The following is an 18,912-nucleotide window of genomic DNA, read 5'->3' on the forward strand; positions in this document are numbered from 1 at the left end:
TTGGGTGCACAAAAAGAAAGAGGATGCCTTATCAAGGGCACCAGCACCCATTCTGGGCATGGGGCTGGTAGGGTGCTCCTGAGAGGGACCTGTACAAGTCTAGGAAGTGCACTGGAGATCCTGCTCCTTTTCAGTGAGGGCAGGTACCCCCTTATCTCCTTCCACAATGCTGGGGCAGAGAAGACTGGGCTCCTTTGTCATTCTTGGAGGTGCTCAGGGAAGGAACCCCCCAACCCCTCCCTCAGTCCCACATACAAAGGATCAGTACCTTGTTCTGCTTGAGTAGCCTCCTTCCCTCCTGTGGTACCAACAACCTGCTTTCTCTTAGTCTCATACAGTGCAGAAGGATTCAGCCCTTCACCTTAACATTGTGCCTTACAGGGGAGACAATGCCTCTATTCTATACAGGGAAGGGCTTCCAGCCGACAGACAGAGGTCCTCTTCATATTACAGTGAGGTTTGAGAGTGGATTTCTGATCCCTGAAAAGCCCTGATGATTCTCTGTCCATGCTCGTAAATGCAGCACAGAGCCCCTGGGCTGGATGAAAGCCTAGGCCAGGGATTGAATGCCACAAGACACTTCAGGCTTGGCCCCTAGTGAGCTAGTGAGCTGGGCATCCTTCTTAAGTTTCCACTAGGGACTGAAACTTCTTCCCACTGAGATTCAAGAGGAGGGAGGAGTCCTACAGCTGAGCTGCCACGTCTCTGTGTGACATAGTGACTGTACTAGTAAGATGTGCTTTGTTTGCTTCAGAAGCACGCGTATGTGTCTCTGTGTTCCCAGCATCTTACCCATGATTGTGTGCCTAAGGCTTGGATATGGACAGCATAAATGTTGCTAATACTAGTGTCCTTATAACTGCCATTATCCAAGGCCACAGACCTCATTATGGCGTAAATGCTACCAAACCTATTGCATTAGCAATAACTGCCTGGTACTGAGCACTTACTTTGATCATATGGTACACTGGGCACAACACATAATACAATTCACCCTTGCAAACAAGGTCAGCAAGCCATTTGGTAGTCAGGAGTTTAAGAGAATTAAGTGGCTTGTTCATACCTCCTAGCAGATAAATATAGTTTCTGAATTTGAACCTAGATCTGCCAGATTGGAGATCATTCTCCCGCAGCGTCTCTATGGCCAAGGTGCAACGCTGGTTTATAGGGTGTGTACAGTCAGGCTGTAGATGTAGGTGCCAGATGATCAAAGGCCAGCACAGATGTACAGTCTTTTTCGGACTGACTTGGAAGACACTCTCCCCAACTACGTGCTCTCTTGGGTCCTTCTGGAATTACAGGAGAGAAAGGCAGAAGACTGGCTTGGCCTCATTAACAGGACAAGTCTCACTGGAAAGGAGATGCCACATGGGTGGGAGGCACTAACCAACTATGAGTGATGGTGTAGTCCAGCAAGGTGGAATTAAAATTCTGAGGAGTGTGGCAATGAAGGTGAAGTTCAGGGCAAGATGAAGTCCAGTTTGGGTACTGGGGGATTTGAGACCAATGGGGAACACTTTTTTACCTTGCTAGAACTCAGTGATGAGGAATCCAGGTCAAGTGATACTTAGAGTTCAAAGGGTGTTTGTCTACAGAACCCTGGATGGGACCTGAGGGGGCAGAATTAGATGAGACCCGGGAACTGGAAGGGGTCCTGAAAAGAGCAAGTCATCCTCAAGGACAGGTTCTCAAGGTCAAGACCAAAGAACTCTTGGTAATATATTTAGAGGGCGAAGTTGGACAAGCCAGCAGTGAGCAACTGGATGTTATCTCAGATCTACTGCTTAAGTTCCTAGAGACATCTGTGTTCCTAGCATATCCAAACAACATAGATTTTTAGGGCTGACAAGTCTCAGTTACAGTGCTTGGCTCCAACTGTGGGGAAACAGGGCAGACAAGGATGGGATTGGGTAGGGTGATCTTGTATATTGGTTTTCGTGGAACAGTTCTGGTTTATTCCTGCTGTAGATCAATTGACCCCTGTCACTGTTTTAAACACTCCTTTTTGCTCTCAAAATGTGTCTGAATTTGGACTTGATATGGTCTCCCATGTTAGTGGTCATGAGCCTTCTGGCTGCCTGACATGGGGCAGCCCTACCCAGGGCACAGGAAACAGGTGATGCACAGTACAGTCCTAGATTTTGATATATTTTCTCTGATAACTATCTCCACATCATTATTATAATATTTATATTATAATATTATAATATATATAATATTATAACATATAATTATAATATTATAATTATCTCTACATCATTCTCTGCCCCAAGCTTAGGTTCTAAAGTTCCAGAAGACACAAAGTCAGTGTTTGTTGGGCATGACAGGGAAGAAAACGCCAGACAGATAGGCGGTCGAATGTTGTCCCTACCCCTTCTTTGCCATGTGACCTTCGGAAAATCATTTCCCCTCTCTGGGCCTCATTTTCATCATATTTAGAATGGAAAGCAATGCTGTGAGGACTAAGGAGGTCCTGTAATGTGCTGAGCACAAGAGCTGGTCCACAGAAGGGACTTAGTTGTGGCAGATCCCCTACTGACAGCAATAGGTGAGCAGTATTAAGGATCAGGCTGGTTCTTCCTCAGCTGGTGGCCGGACACCCCGTAGCCAGGGCAGGAGCCTAGATGCCCGCCTGCAGAGTGGAGCCCCGCCCAGGTCACACTTCTCAAGCAAGAGGGGACTGTGCTTGTGGAGTGGTCATTTCCTGCCTCCTGAAAAGAGGATGAAACTTTTGAATCTGGCATCTCTGGGACAGGAAGCAGAGATTTAACATCCCAGAGGGGATGGTGCATCCATAAATGACTGAGCAGGTAAGGGAGCTTGTCTACTGAGCCGAGCTGTGTGGTGCCAACTGTCTAGTCCTTGTCATTCAGTCCTGAACGTGGTTCAAATCCCAGTCTGTCCCTACTTGTTACTCAGGCAAGTTATTTCATCTTTCCAAGCCTCAGTTCCTTAAACTATAAAATTTGGAGAAAAATGTGAATTTCACATGTTTGTTCTAGGACTAAGCGAAATGGAATATTTAAGCATCTGACACTAGAATTATGGTATGTGTTTGAGGGATGGAAGAAGTTGTAGTCATTGTAATGGTCATGGTCATGATCATCACCATTCCTCTGAGGCCAACAGCTGGTAAGCTGCATCCAGACCTGTGCCCTTCTGGTGCCCCTTCCCTCCAGAACACTTCCCTGCCTCTCTATTAGTCTCTCTCTCTCTCCTTTTTAAATTAAGTTCAATTAGCAACATGTAGTACATTAGTTTTTGTTTGTTTGTTTGTTTTTTATTAAATTTATTTATTTTTTCAGCAAAACAGTATTCATTGTTTTTGCAAAACACCCAGTGCTCCATGCAATACATGCCCTCCCTATTACCCACCACCTGGTTCCCCCAACCTCCCACCCCCGCCCCTTCAAAACCCTCAGGTTGTTTTTCAGAGTCCATAGTCTCTTATGGTTCGCCTCCCCTTCCAATTTCCCTCAACTTCCTTCTCCTCTCCATCTCCCAATGTCCTCCATGTCATTTGTTATGCTCCACAAATAAGTGAAACCATATGATACTTGACTCTCTCTGCTTCACTTATTTCACTCAGCATGATCACTTCCAGTCCCGTCCATGTTGCTACAAAAGTTGGGTATTCATCCTTTCTTTTTTTTTTTTTTTTTATAAACATATAATGTATTTTTATCCCCAGGGGTACAGGTCTGTGAATCACTAGGTTTACACACTTCACAGCACTCACCATAGCACATACCCTCCCCAATGTCCATAACCCCCTCCCCCTCTCCCAACCCCACCTCCCCCCAGCAACCCCCAGTTTGTTTTGTGAGATTAAGAGTCATTTATGGTTTGTCTCCCTCCCAATCCCATCTTGTTTCATTTATTCTTCTCCTATCCCCCTAACCCCCCATGTTGCATCTCCACGTCCTCATATCAGGGAGATCATATGATAGTTGTCTTTCTCTGATTGACTTATTTCACTAAGCATGATACCCTCTAGTTCCATCCACGTCGTCACAAATGGCAAGATTTCATTTCTTTTGATGGCTGCATAGTATTCCATTGTGTATATATACCACATCTTCTTTATCCATTCATCTGTTGAGGGACATCTAGGTTCTTTCCATAGTTTGGCTATTGTAGACATTGCTGCTATAAACATTTGGGTGCATGTGCCCCTTCATATCACTACTTTTGTATCTTTAGGGTAAATACCCAGTAGTGCAATTGCTGGGTCATAGGGTAGTTCTATTTTCAACATTTTGAGGAACCTCTATGCTGTTTTCCAGAGTGGTTGCACCAGCTTGCATTCCCATCAACAGTGTAGGAGGGTTCCCCTTTGTCCTCATCCTCGCCAGCATCTGTCATTTCCTGACTTGTTAATTTTAGCCATTCTGACTGGTGTGAGGTGATATCTCATTGTGGTTTTGATTTGTATTTCCCTGATGCCGAGTGACGTGGAGCACTTTTTCATGTGTCTGTTGGCCATCTGGATGTCTTCTTTGCAGAAATGTCTGTTCATGTCCTCTGCCCATTTATTGATTGGATTGTTTGTTCTTTGGGTGTTGAGTTTGCTAAGTTCCTTATAGATTTTGGATACTAGCCCTTTATCTGATATGTTGTTTGCAAATATCTTCTCCCATTCTGTCAGTTGTCTTTTGGTTTTGTTAACTGTTTCCTTTGCTGTGCAAAAGCTTTTGATCTTGATGAAATCCCAATAGTTCATTTTTGCCCTTGCTTCCCTTGCCTTTGGCAATGTTCCTAGGAAGATGTTGCTGCGGCTGAGGTCGAAGAGGTTGCTGCCTGCGTTCTCCTCAAGGATTTTGATGGATTCCTTTCTCACATTGAGGTCCTTCATCCATTTTGAGTCTATTTTCGTGTGTGGTGTAAGGAAGTGGTCCAATTTCATTTTTCTGCATGTGGCTGTCCAATTTTCCCAGCACCATTTATTGAAGAGGCTGTCTTTTTTCCATTGGACATTCTTTCCTGCTTTGTCAAAGATTAGTTAACCATAGAGTTGAGGGTCTATTTCTGGGCTCTCTATTCGGTTCCATTGATCTATGTGTCTGTTTTTGTGCCAGTACCATGCTGTCTTGATGATGACAGCTTTGTAATAGAGCTTGAAGTCTGGAATTGTGATGCCACCAACTTTGGTTTTCTGTTTAAATATTCCTTTGGCTATTCGAGGTATTTTCTGGTTCCATATAAATTTTAGTATTATTTGTTCCATTTCTTTGAAAAAAATGGATGGTATTTTGATATGGATTGCATTAAATGTGTAGATTGCTTTAGGTAGCATGGACATTTTCACAATATTTATTCTTCCAATCCAGGAGCATGGAACATTTTTCCATTTCTTTGTGTCTTCCTCAATTTCTTTCATGAGTACTTTATAGTTTTCTGCATATAGATTCTTAGCCTCTTTGGTTAGGTTTATTCCTAGGTATCTTAGAGTTTTGGGTGCAATTGTAAATGGGATTATAGTAGTACATTAGTTTTTGATGTATTGTTCAATGATTCATTAGTTGTGTATAACACCCAGTGCTCATCAGATCACATGCCCTTCTTTTTTTAAGTTTATTATTTTATTAACATATATGTATTATTTGTCCCATCACATGCCCTTCTTAATGCCCATCACCCAGTTACCCCGTTGCCCCATCCCCCCCTCCCTTCTGCAACCTTTGTTTCCCGGAATCCAGAATCCCATGGTTTTTCTCCCTCTCTGATTTCTTCCCATTCAGGTTTCCCTCCCTTCTCCTATGATCCTCTGCCCTATTCCCTATATTTCACATATTAGTGGAACCATATGATAATTGTCTTTCCCTGCTTGACTTATTTCACTTAGGATAATACCCTTCAATGTTGATGCAAATGCTAGGTATACATCCCTTTTGATGGCTGAGTAATATTACACTGTACATCCGTCTTCTTAATCCATTTATCTGTTGGAGGAGTTCCTGGCTCCTTCCGCAGTTTGGCTGTTGTGGACATTGCTGCTATGAACACTGGAGTGCATGTGCCCCTTCTTTGACTACATTTATATCTTTGGGACAAATACCCAGTAGTGCAATTGCTGGGTTGTAGGGTAGCTCTATTTTTAACATCTTGAGGAACCTCCATTCTGTTTTCCAGAGTGGCTACACCAGCTTGCATTCCAACCAACAGTGTAGGAGGGTTCTCCCCTTTCTCCACATCCTTGCCAACATTTGTTGTTATCTGTCTTGTTCATTTTTGCCATTCTAACTGGTGTAAGGTGGTATCTCATTGTGGTTTTGATTTGTGTTTCCCTGATGGCTAGTGATGTTGAGCATTTTTTCATGTGTCTATTGCCCTGATCCCAAAACCAAGCAAAGACCCCATCAAAAAGGAGAATTATGGACCAATATCCCTGAACATGGATGCCAAAATACTCAACGAGATCCTAGCTAATAGGATCCAATAGTACATTAAAAGGATTATTCACCAGACCAAGTGGGTTTTATGCCTGGGATGCAAGGGTAGTTCAACATTTGCAAATCAATCATTGTGATAGAGCACATCAATAAAAGAAAAGACAAGAACCACGTGATCCTCTCAATTGATGCAGAAAAAGCAACTGACAAAATACAATATCCATTCCTGATTAAAACTCCTTAAAGTATAGGAATAGAGGGAACATCCCTCAATATCATAAAAACCATCTATGAAAAGCCCACAGTGAATATCATTGTCAATGGAGGAAAGCTGAGAACTTTCCTTTAAGGTCAGGAACACAACAGGGATGCCCACTCTCACCACTACTGTTCAATATAGTGCTAGAAGTCCTAGCCTCAGCAATCAGACAACAAAAAGAAATAAAATGCATCCAAATTGGCAAAGAAGAAATCAAACTCTCCCCGTTCACAGATAACATGATACTTATGTGGAAAACCCAGAAGAGCCCACCCCCAAAGCACTAGAACTCATACAGCAATCCATCAATGCGACAGGATACAAAATCAATGCACAGAAATCAGCTGCTTTTCTATATGCTAACAATGTAACTATAGAAAGAGAAATTAAGAAATCGATTCCATTCACAGCAGCAACAAAACCCGTAAGACACCTAGGAATAAACGTAACCAAAGAGGTAAAGTGTTTAATACTCTAGAAACTACAGAACAGGGGTGCCTGGGTCACTCAGTGGGTTAAGCCTCTGCCTTCAACTCAGGTCATGATCCCAGGGTCCTGGGATCAAGCCCCGTATCAGGCTCTCTGCTCAGCAGGGAGACTGCTTCCCCCTCTCTCTGCCTGTTTCTCTGCCTACTTGTGATCTCTGTCTGTCAAATAAATAAATAAAATCTTTAAAAAAAAAGAAACTATAGAACAGTTATGAAATAAATTGAGGAAGACACAAAAAGATGGAAAAACATTCCACATTCATGGGTTGGACGAATAAACATTGTTAAAATGTCTATCCTGCCCAGAGCAATTTACACTTTCAATGCCATCCTTATTAAAACACCATCGGCATTTTTAAAGAGCTGGAACAAATGATCCTAAAATTTGCATGGAACTAAGTCTGGAGTTTTCTTTGTGAAAAGTTTTTAATACCACATTCAAAATTTAAAATAGATATATGGTTATCAGCTCTCCTATTTTTGTCAAGTGAGCTCTGGTTCATTAATGTCTTTCAACAAATTTGTCTATTTCATGTAAGTTATCTGATTTATTGGAATAAAGTTTTTCATAATATCTATGGAATCCCTTTAGTATCTGTGGAATCCATACAGATGTTACTTTTCTTATTCCTGGCATTGGAAATCTGTATTTTATCTTGTTTTTTCCTGATCAGTCTGGCTAGACTATTATCAATATTATTCATCTTCTCAAAAAAAAAAAAAAACCCAATCACTATGAGATTTTTTAGCTTTTATCATCATGCTATCAAATGTACTAATCTTTGTAATCCCACCCAGTGCTTTTTTCATCTAACACAGTTTTCATCTCTAGAAGTTAGATTTCTATCTTTCAGTTTCTCCCTTAATATTAAGCTCAGTCTTTCCTGTCGCTTCTTAAACATATGAAATATAGACATAATTTTTTGATGTCTGTGCCTTCTTATTCCATCATCTGTGTTGTTTCTCAGTTGGTTTTAACTGGGTAATGTTTCTCCTGATGGGTCCTATCTTCTCAGTTCATTGCATTCCTGGTAACTTTTCACTGGATACCAGGCATTTTGAATCTTACTTTACGAGTGTCACATATTTTTTGAATTCCTGGTAAATATTCTTAAGCTGTTTTTCTAGAATGTAGTTAAATTACTTGTAAATACTTTGACTCTCTTATATTTGGCTTTTAAGTTTTGTTGGGCAAGATGAGAGCAGCATTTAGTCTAGCTAGTGAGAACAGAAAACATCCCTGGCCCTGGACAAGCTCCGAGAATGGTTCCATCCAATCCTTCCACTTGTCTTCCCCCTTCCCCAACTTTTGGTGCTTTCTTCGCACAATCCACTCCTCAGTGCTCATCTGAGACTTGCACAGGACCCTCTGCAGGCCTCCAGAGCTCTCTTTTCTCCAGTACTCCAGTCTATGAATTCCAGCAAACTTGGCCTGTCTTACTCAGTTTGGGCAGCTATAACTGAATACCATAGACTGGGTGGCTTAAACAACAAACATTTAGTTTTCATAGTCCTGGAAGCTAAGAGTCCAAGATCAGGGTGCCAGCATGGTCAGGTTCTTGGTAAAAGCTCTCTTGCTGAGGTCTAGTTGGCTGTCTTCTCTTTGTGCCCTCATGTGGTAGAGGGAAACGCTGTTGTCTCTTCCTCTTTTACGAAGGCATTAATCTCATTATGAGAGCTCCAACCTCATCACCTAGTTACTTCCCAAAGACCCCCACTTCCAAACACTATCCCATTAGGGATTAGGATTTCAACACACGAGCCTTGAGGAGACCCAAACATTCAATCCATGGCAGCCACCCAGACTCTCAACTCTGTCTCTTCCGCCCAGGGAAACTACTAGCCTCCTCTGTGTCCTCGCTCCCTGTGGCAGCCTGGGCACTTTGTGAACAGTAACCTGAGATAACTGCAGGGCTCAACTCATGGGTTTCTCATCTATCACAAATCCCTGTGTTTTGTTGCTTGATGTCCAGTGTCTTGGAAAACATTATTCCATGCAATCTGTCTAGGTTTTTAGTTATTACAGGTGGGACAGTAATTCTGGTCTCTGTTCCTTCATCCTGATTGGGAACAAAAGTATGAAACCAGTGTCCTTCTATCTTATAGCTCTAATTCAACCCAATAGATTTCTTGTGCCAAGAAATCAATACATGTGGTGATGTCCAATGTGGTATCATGTGTAATAGAAAAAAATGGGATTAAAACTACATATCCAACAATAGGTGAATAAATGCTTGACAATAATGGTTATAAAGAATATGTGAGTAGATGGTGACAGGTTTATCAAATAATGGTAAATGTTTTAAAAGTCAGGTAGTTAATCCATTAGATTTGCATACAAAACTCAGAAAACCCACTGAAGAATGGTTTAGATATACAAGAATCAATTTTATTTTCTTCACCTAAAAAGAAGTTTTGAGGTAGGAAATTACTTATATTTTGCAGCTGGATAATGTTAGTGAGAGAACCCCTGTGATTCTCTCAGCCTCTTCCTTATGATGTCAAGGTGACTTCCCCAATTGCAGACATGACATTTGTATTCATGGGGTTTGGGGGGAAGGGGATGTATCACTGTCATTCTATTCCTTTTGTTAGGAAAAGAAGGTTTTTTTTTGTTTGTTTTTTGTTTTTTTTCCACAAAAGCTCCTCAGGTGAGTTTCCCTCATGCCTCACTGGACAGGACTACATCTTGTGACTGTCCTCGCTGAAAAGGATTCTGGGAAAGGAAGAAATGACACTGTCATTTGGGCTTTGACTGCCTCAAACAAATGTTGTCAGCAAGAACACAGTTCTATCAGCAAAGAAGGGGGAAATGGACAGTTAACCAGGTAGTATCTGTCATAATAAATCTGTATGTAAAGTGTGCTATTAACGAGATGAGAGAAAAAAGTTACTATCATTCAGGCATAGAAAAAAATCAGAGAGAAACATCTGGAAACCATCAGTGAAATTTTCTCTAGTACGGAAGGAACTGAAGAGTAATCATTTCCTTTTTTCTACCTTTCTCTGTTTGACTTTTCTCTGATGAATATGGGTTACTTTTGTAACTCGGAAAACAGGGATGACTCCATCAGGGACTCTTCTGGATATAAAGGAATCTGCAGTGGAACAGCCTCTTGATTGAGAACAGGATTCTCTGTCTCTCACTCAGCTTCTAGCACCTTGTAGCTCACATGGAGGCCTCAGATACAACTTTGGACTTGAAGAAAGGCTGGTGTGCAAATTAGGAGAATCAAAAAAGCTGGAGGCAGACCCCATCCCCAGACTAGAGACTTGGGTGCTCCTGGCTTGTCATCCTCCCCCACCCCCAAGCAGAGTGTGTTTCTAGAGGCACTTTACAATCTGGGAGACTTACATTGGAAACTTGGCTGCTTCCAACAGCTGCTTGACCCTGAATATGTCATTTCGCCTCTCTGAACTTCAGTATCTTCATCGTTAGAGTGGAAATAAATTGCTTCTTGGAGGATTACACGAAAAGATACCTGTGAAGTGCTGGGCACATAGAGGTACTTAATAAATGCTGGTCCTTTCCCCATTTCCTTCCCTATCCGCAGGATACTGTGTACCTGGAAGAGCCTCCCACTCTTAAAAATGCTGCTCTTAGGTGTAGAGTGCATTAGCCAGCCATCTTCCACTCCATCTGTGACTCTGTCCTTCCTCCCACCCCAAGCTGCCTCAAGGTTCCTGCCTCTGGTCTGCCTTGTGTCTGATGACACTGGGTTCAGCATTGGTTAGGAGCACAGCCTGTCAGACAAAACTACGTGCAGAATCCTAGCTCTGTCTAGGCTCCTTAATACTCTGAGTTTCCATTTCTATATTTCTAAAGTGGTGATGATAATGCTGCGCAGATATCAAGTGCCTGGCCCATAATGGCTATACACACACACACACACACACACGCACGCACACACACACACACACACACACAATCCAATAGCTACCCTGTGACCCTGCAATTGCACTACTGGGTATTTACCCCAAAGATACAGATGTAGTGAAAAGAAGCGCCATCTGTATCCCAATGTTCATAGCAGCCGTGGCCACAGTTGCCAAACTGTGGAAAGAGCCAAGATGCCCTTCAACAGACCAGTGGATAAAGAAGATATGGTCCATATATACAATGGAATATTACTCAGCCATCAGAAAGGATGAATACCCAACTTTTGTATTAACATGGATGGGACTGGAGGAGATTATGCTGAGTGAAATAAGTCAAACAGAGACAGTCAATTATCATATGTTTCACTTACTTGTGGACCATAAGGAATAACATGGAGGACATTAGGAGAAGGAAAGGAAAAGTGAACTGGGGGAAATTGGAGGGGGAGACGAACCATGAGAGACTGTGGACTCTAAGAAACAAACAGGGTTTTAGAGGGGTGGGGATGGGGAGATGGGTGAGCCTGGTGGTGGGTATTAAGGAGGGCATATATTGCATGGAGCACTGAGTGTGGTGCGTAAACAATGAATCTTGGAACACTGAAAAAATAAAATTAAAAAAATTAAAAACACAATAGCCAGTATTATTTTGATCTAGGGAACACAGGTGCATTTTACAGAGAGGAAGCTGAGGCTCTGGGAAGCTGTGTGGCTTGGCTAGGTCACAGGGACCACATCTGCCTGACTACAAATCCCTGGGTCTTCATCAGAGCACTGGTTGCTTCCCCAGAGCCTGTTCACTGGAGCCCTTGGTGCTGAGCTGAAGGGTGGGGCCCTCTCTGGGCTGCCAGAGGGCTCTGCTGCCTGGCATCAGAGATGCTGGGTAAGGCAGGGTTCCAGCTTGGGGAAAATGGGCTGATCAGAGCAGGAGGGCTTATCAAGGGCAAGGAAGACAGCCCACACAGCCTCACAGACCCTCATAAGGAAAGGTGGGGCAGGTAAGGGCTGCTAGTGCATTGTAATGCAGACTGGGGATTCCGAAGGGGTGGGGAGTGTGATGAGAAGCAGCAGGGTGGAGGGGCAAAGAGGTATTTTAGAGAACACAACATTGATGTCAGAAGTACTTGCTTTTGGTTCAGTACAAGAAAGGATTTTGTGAAGGGCAGTCAAGGCTACCTAAACTACCCTGAGAGATAGTGAGCCTCCTCTCCTTGGGAACATGTGAATGAGAGTTGGAGCATCCTTTGCTGGGGAGGCTGAAGAGAAATTGCATGTCCTGACCAGGATTAGATTCTCCAAGATCGCCTCCAGTCCCAAGGTTTGGTGAATCACCTGCCACCTAGACACAAGATCTTAGTTGGACTGTGATTGCCCTCCTTGGCTGGGAGGGGAGGACCAGTGTTGGGAGTGCTATGGGCAGGGTCTTACTCTGAAGCCGGCATCTGCCTGCGGTGCTTGGAGAAGTTGTATGTTTCTGGCATCCATATTCAGTGTGCTCTAGCAAGGGGGTGAGTGAAGGTGGAAGCCCCCCATCCCCAGCCCAGCAGCCAGGTTCTGACTTCACTTTCCATCCCTTTCCAGTTTAGTCATACTTTTGCTTGCCTTCGTAGTCCTCTGTCCTCTTATCTGTCCATCTGTGTACACTGGTCCTTCTTGATCTGCTTCTGGGTCTCTGGTCTATGCCCTAGTCCATCCTTGCTGCCCTAGGTTGGGGAGCTGCCACTTCAGACCCCTCCTTACACCTGCTCTGTCTTTGGTCTCCCAGCATTTTCTGGATCCTACCAGGCTCCCATGGATCATTCCACCAATCTCCTGGAGCAGACGACCTTGGGCCCATCAGAGAACACCCTGGTTGCCCTTGTGCACAAGCAGTGCTCTCTTGGAGGCTTCCAGGAGCTGCCAGATGCAGCAGCAGGAGGATGTGTGGGAAGGGCCACCCCGGCATCGCATGCCTAGCCTCTGACCTCCCATCAGGGTGCCCATTCCCCTCTTAGACCTTGCTGGGAGGACAGAGTCCATGGAAAGGAGAGTGGAGGGGACCCATAGGCTCAGGCAGGGCCAGCATATGTCTGTGTTGCTGTGTGAAGAACAGCCTTAGGAGCATGGTTGGCATTGTTGCCTCCCTCATCTGCCTGGCCTGGAGGGCTGCCTGCCCCCAGCTTCACTCCCCCTGCTTTTTGGCCATGATTCCTGCTCTTTCTCTTCCCTTTCATTTCAGCATCTACCCTGGAGGAGGCAGAAAACGAGAGAGCAAGTGAGAGAGTAGGGGATGGGGAGAAAACAGGAGGACCTGTTTCCAGGTGGGTCAGTCCAACTCCATTCCTACCAGAGATGCTCTGAGAGGCAGCATCACCTGTTGGTTATGAGCCCAGGCTCTGGAATCAGCTACAGCTGTCACCCGGGGGCAAATTGTGTCTCCGTTCTCCTCACCTGTAGCATGGGCTCAGCAATAACGCCTGCACGTAGGGTGGCTATGAGCAGGGCTATTGCTCAGCTTGTGCACCTGCTTGTACAGCTTTTCCTGTTTCCTATGGCAGGTGTGTGTTCTGATCAGAGGGTGCCCATTTTTACTATCAAATCTTTCAGCTATCACCCCAATTACAGTGCATTGTAAAGCACGTGTTACAGCGTCTGGTCCATAGAGAGTTGCCAAAAGAACAAGAATAAAATTTTATTATACTAAAGTATTAAATAGTAATGATCACTACTTTAATTATTAAATTATTATAGTACTTGAAATAGTGTTTTTGTTTTATTATTATTATTTTAGTGGCTAGGACAGGAGTTGAGAGAAATGACAAGAGATTTGTAATCTTGGTGCCAACTCTCTCATTCTTTTTCCCTCAGCCTACTTGTGCCCTGACTATTCCCCAAGGCACTCATGATTTCCAGACACAGAAACTTTTCTCCAGATCTCTGATAAACTGAAAGGGAAAGTATAGGGACAGAGGCAATGTCTGGAATCTCTTCCTTCTCTCTCTCTCTCTCTCTTTTTTTTTTCTGGTTCCCAGGGTCTCTCAGTCTGTTTATCATCCAGCCAAGCAGTTACTAGGTCTTGCTATGTGCTGGGCTCGGTATGAAGTAATGAGGGTACAGTGGGAAACCATTAAATTGCGCACAGTGAAAGAGCTGCTAGAAGGCTGTGTCTGACCTCGGGATCCCAGTTTGCTTGGGCTTATCTTGAGCTAGCACAGACGCCGAGGAGCTGAGCAGCTGGTAGCCAGGGGTTCTGGGTCCCAATCTGAACTCTGGGACAAGCTCCCACTGTGACCTGGGATCTGTCTCCTTCCTATGTGTCCTCTCTGCACATGGCATCTTGGGTCACAGGGAGGCTTTCTGTTTCAGCCCTTGCAGTGGCCAAAGATCCCACCAACCTGCCTTGAAACCTGGTGACCAAAACTGAATCTGACTTTAAGGAGTGAAGCCAGGGTATGGGTCTAACTCTCTTAGACTTTTCCCTGTAGACAAGGGAGCTGCTGAAGGATGGAAGGAAGGAGTGGCCCAGTCAGAGTTCTGTTTTAGAAAGAGCACTCTGGAGCTAGTGCAAAGAATGGTCTGGGTAAAGACCCAGCTGCAGGACAGAAATGAAACCAGAGAGAGAGGGGACCAAGTGTCTCGTTTAGACACTGTCTAGTGGCAGTAGGATTGGAGAGGGACACGTGGGTGTGGAAGGCATTTTGAAGGTGGCAGCAATAGGAAGTTGGAGTTGGATAGGATGTAGCGAGATGGAAAAGGAGCTGAGGAGATTTTCTCATTTCTGATTGATATGACTTTGTTCACCTCAGAGATACCATCAATTAATCTCTGTGTGTGTGTGTGCGTGCACACATCTGTAGCCATATATCATATAGTTAAGTTAAAAGCCCAACACAAAATTCTTTGCCCTCACATTTGCCTTTCCCCCAAGAATCAAAAACAGAAAACATTTCAGTAAATTGAGGACTCATTAGTTGAGTTCTGGTTAGCTATGGTTTTGCTACACATAGAAAACCTTACTGTTACTACAGAATGAATGAGCCTCCATGTCTCCTATATACTCCATCTCCGAGCCTCTGTTTCTAATCTATGAGGTAGGAACAATGATCCCTATCCTATACATCTCACAGAGTCATCATGAGGCTCAAAGAGAGAATGAATGTCAAGGTATATTGTAAGCTACACCTCAAAAGCCAAATTCTATATTTTTGGTCCAAATAGAATCACAGAAGCCAGTTCATCATGGTAGATAATAATGCCTCCCTTTGTTCTCCCTCACATGGGGCTTCTGGTTATAATTCTGAGAGTCAGGGGAAAGATGACAGGGAGCCAGGGGTTCAGGGAGCCTGAGTTTCTGACCCAGGATCCTGATTATGAAACGGCACACTTGGGCACACTTTGCTGGTTTATAGGCAGCTTGTTCCAGTTGCCCTCAGCCTCCCTGCATGGATCAACCACGTTAAGCACTCTTTAACATAAGACTATGAAAGAGTCAGTCCATCCATCAGCTGTGTGTGAAAAATTAAAAGCAGAAATGGCAGCACGTTTTCCCACTCTTGGCCCCAAGGTGGAGTATTCTCACCTTGGGTCCTTGGGAAACTTCCTCTCAGGAAGAGGGTTGCTTGCAAGGTAGGTATTTTTATTCCTGTCTTACAGATGAAGAAACTGAGGCTTGGGAAGTAAACTAGCAGCCCAAGGTCACATAGCAAGTAAAGCCAGAGCTAGGATCGAAGTAGAACCCACTATCTCTAAATCCCATGGTCTTTCCCCCTGGGGACAGAATGTGACTTAAAAAGACCCTTCAGTGAAAGGTAGGAATTTAATAAAAAATAGTTATTTTCCAGCTATCTGAATATTGGAAAGCTATTGAATAATGTCTCTGAAGGTTCTGGAAAAGTGCCTAGCATATAGGAGTTTCAGAGTGTGTGCAGTCCTTTGCTCAAAGTCAAGAAACCATCTAATGGGTTCAGTGTAGACACAGGTTCTTGTGCAGATTCATTCATGATGCTCCAAAGGAGAACAAGCAGACTAGAGAACAAGTAGGTTGCATCAGATAAATTAGTGCTAGGAGAAGGAAAATATTGACAACATCAAGATTGCTCCCACTCCCTACGTACCAATGATGCAGATGACACCTCTTCAGTGAGGCTGTCCTTTCCCTGTTCTCCATGAAGAAGCTGAAGCTCAGGGAGGTTAAGTTGAGAAACAGCTGAGAGTCCGTAAGAAGCTAAAAGAAAGAAAGAAATACTGTCTGTTATGGGAAGGAGCAACAGAGGGTGGGCATCCGGGAGAGTGAAAATTGATTATGGGTTTCAAGTATGATGGGGTACTTCTCAGGAAGTTTGCTTGCTTAGCTCAGACCTGAATCTCAGTTTTGTGTATGGAAAACCATCCAGAAATACAGTTAACATTCACTATGCACCTACCCCTTGGTTGGCCTTCTGTGTCATGCTTTTCATGCCCAAACGTCATTCCTTGATATCATATGTCATAGATATCATATTCTTACAGCAAACTTGTAGCTAGGAGATAATCATCTTCATTTTGTACTCAAGAAAGCAGTCTCAAACGGGTACATGAGTGGGGTAAAGGGCTTGCTCAAGGTCATTCACTTAGTAAATTATAGAGCCAGGACTTAGAATTCAGTGCCTTCTAACACGCCATGGCCCAAGAGGGAGCCTGTGGGTAGCAGAGATGGCCCAGCCTGGGGTAGACTGAAGATAAAATTAAACTGGAAAATAAATTGATGTCTTCAACAGGACAAACTAAGTTCTCTCATTGTAATTTGCCAAATTGCGTAGAGGCTGTATGCCAATATTTATCTCTAAATGTCTGGCTGCCTTACTAAGGAGAAGGGATGCTAAGGGGAAGTAGAGATCAACTAGCCCAGTGCTTTCATTTTACAGCTGAGGGATTGGAGGCTGAAATGGGTAATTACTGGTGGGTCAGAGACATAGCCTCGACTAGAGGCAGAAGCCCTTTTCTCTTCACAGATTTCTTGAGAGTAGTGGCAGTGGCCAAGAGCAGGTAAAATGGGCTGTCATGGGGCACCTGGGTGGCTCAGTTGGTTAAGCGTTTGCCTTCGGCTCAGGTCATGATCCCAGGGTCCTGGGATTGAGCCCCACATCAGGCCTCTGTTCAGTGGGAAGCCTGTTTCTCCGTCTCCCTCTGCAGCTCCCCCTGCTTGTGCTCTCTCTCTCTCTCTCAAATAAATAAATAAATAATATGGGCCGTCATGTAGAGGGGGATCACGGTGTCTCATCTTAATTGGACACTGACCACTGCTACTCCAATCCCATCAGTAACCCTCACCCTGGTGCATAGCTTAGCTAGTTCTCTGTCTGAATAGATTCCTTTCTTTTTCATTTAGAAGTAAAACATGATGCAAGACCCTAACCAATCCTACGTGACTGAATTCATCCTTCTGGGCTTTTCATTCAACCCCAAGACAACTCCTTTGCTCTTCTCAGCCTTCTTGATGACCTACCTGTTGATTATTCTGGGCAATGGCCTTATCACCATCCTCATCTGCCTGGACTCACACCTCCACACACCCATGTACTTCTTTATTGGCATCCTTTCCATGTTGGATCTGGGCTATACCACTACAACTGTGCCTCAGATGTTGGCACATCTAGCCAGTCAGAAGAAGACCATCTCTTTTGCCAGCTGTGTGGCCCAAATGTACATTTTCTTGGTTCTAGGCATCACTGAGTCTTGGCTCTTTGCCATGATGTCTATAGACAGGTATGTGGCCATCTGCCACCCACTCAGGTACAAGGTCATCATGAGCCCATGGCTATGTGGGCTAATGGTCATTTTCTGTGGACTCTGGGGTGTCATCTCTGCTCTTATCTACACTGTCTTTGCCATGCGTCTGCCATATTGTGGCCCCAACAAGATCAACCACTTCTTCTGTGAAGTCCCTGCAGTCTTAAAGTTGGCTTGTGCAGACACCTCAGTCAATGACTGGGTAGACTTCATTCTCGGTTTTAGTGTCATCCTGGTCCCACTCTCCCTTATCCTTGTCATTTACGTCAACATCTTCATTGCCATCTTGAGGATCCGTTCAGCCCAGGGGCGACTGAAGGCCTTCTCCACCTGTGCCTCCCATATCACTGTGGTCACCATGTTCTGTGTGCCAGCCATGGTCATGTATATGAAGCCTGGCTCTGAGGCCTCCCTGGAAGAGGACAAGAAGTTGGCCCTGTTCTACAATGTCATCTCTGCTTTCCTCAACCCTATCATCTACAGCCTCAGGAACAAGGATGTGAAGAGGGCTTTCTTCAAGGTGGTGGGCTGGGGCAGGGCCCCAGAATGAGATCCTGGAAGGATACCTGAGGGACAGAGAAACAAGATTCATGATGCACAGTCAATGCCTTAAACATTTAATTGACAGACTAGTCACCATTAAATACCTCATAAATGTCAATTTTATTTTTTAAAAGATTTTATTTATTCATTTGACAGAGAGAGAGAGGCAGTAGACAAGTAGACAAGTAGAGAGGCAGGCAAAGAGAGAAGGGAAACAGGCTCCCCACTTTGGCCCTGATGCGGGCCTCGGACCTAGGACCCTGAGACCATGACCTGAGCCAAAGGCAGAGGCCCAACCCACCGAGCCACCCAGGTGCCCGACATATCAATCTTACAGCTTTCTTTTGTTTTAGAGTCTCAGGAGGTAACAAAAGATGGGGTGTCTGAGCCATTAAAGTCTTTTATTGAGACAAAAGGAATGGGCTTTGGGGTATGCCTTGTGGCTGAAACTTGAGAAAGGTTCATTCTCCTCTGGAAACCACACTCGTTGTGTTAGGTTAGCTGGAGGGAAGGGAAAGGGCACTGACATTGGAGGATTCCTGGCCTTAGGAGAAGTGAGTGAGTGAACATCATTGCAGTGACTTAGGGGTGTGGTGTGCTTGCT

The 18,912-nt window shown here is 44.3% G+C and overlaps 1 protein-coding gene across 1 annotated transcript; it reads left to right on the forward strand.

Annotated features, from left to right (window-relative positions):
- The first annotated feature begins 17,373 nt into the window (after positions 1–17,373).
- LOC123955364 (olfactory receptor 2A12-like) lies at positions 17,374–18,315 on the forward strand. The gene has a single exon (XM_046027320.1). It carries the CDS (start codon positions 17,374–17,376, stop codon positions 18,313–18,315), a length of 942 nt encoding a protein of 313 aa, XP_045883276.1.
- The last annotated feature ends 597 nt before the right edge of the window (positions 18,316–18,912 follow it).

This window comes from Meles meles, chromosome 1 (genome assembly GCF_922984935.1).
Source record: "Meles meles chromosome 1, mMelMel3.1 paternal haplotype, whole genome shotgun sequence".
Taxonomy (NCBI): domain Eukaryota; kingdom Metazoa; phylum Chordata; class Mammalia; order Carnivora; family Mustelidae; genus Meles; species Meles meles.

Bases quoted from the DNA above. Each gene is read 5' to 3' on its own strand.
- LOC123955364 (XM_046027320.1), top strand. From the start codon at position 17,374: ATGATGCAAGACCCTAACCAATCCTACGTGACTGAATTCATCCTTCTG.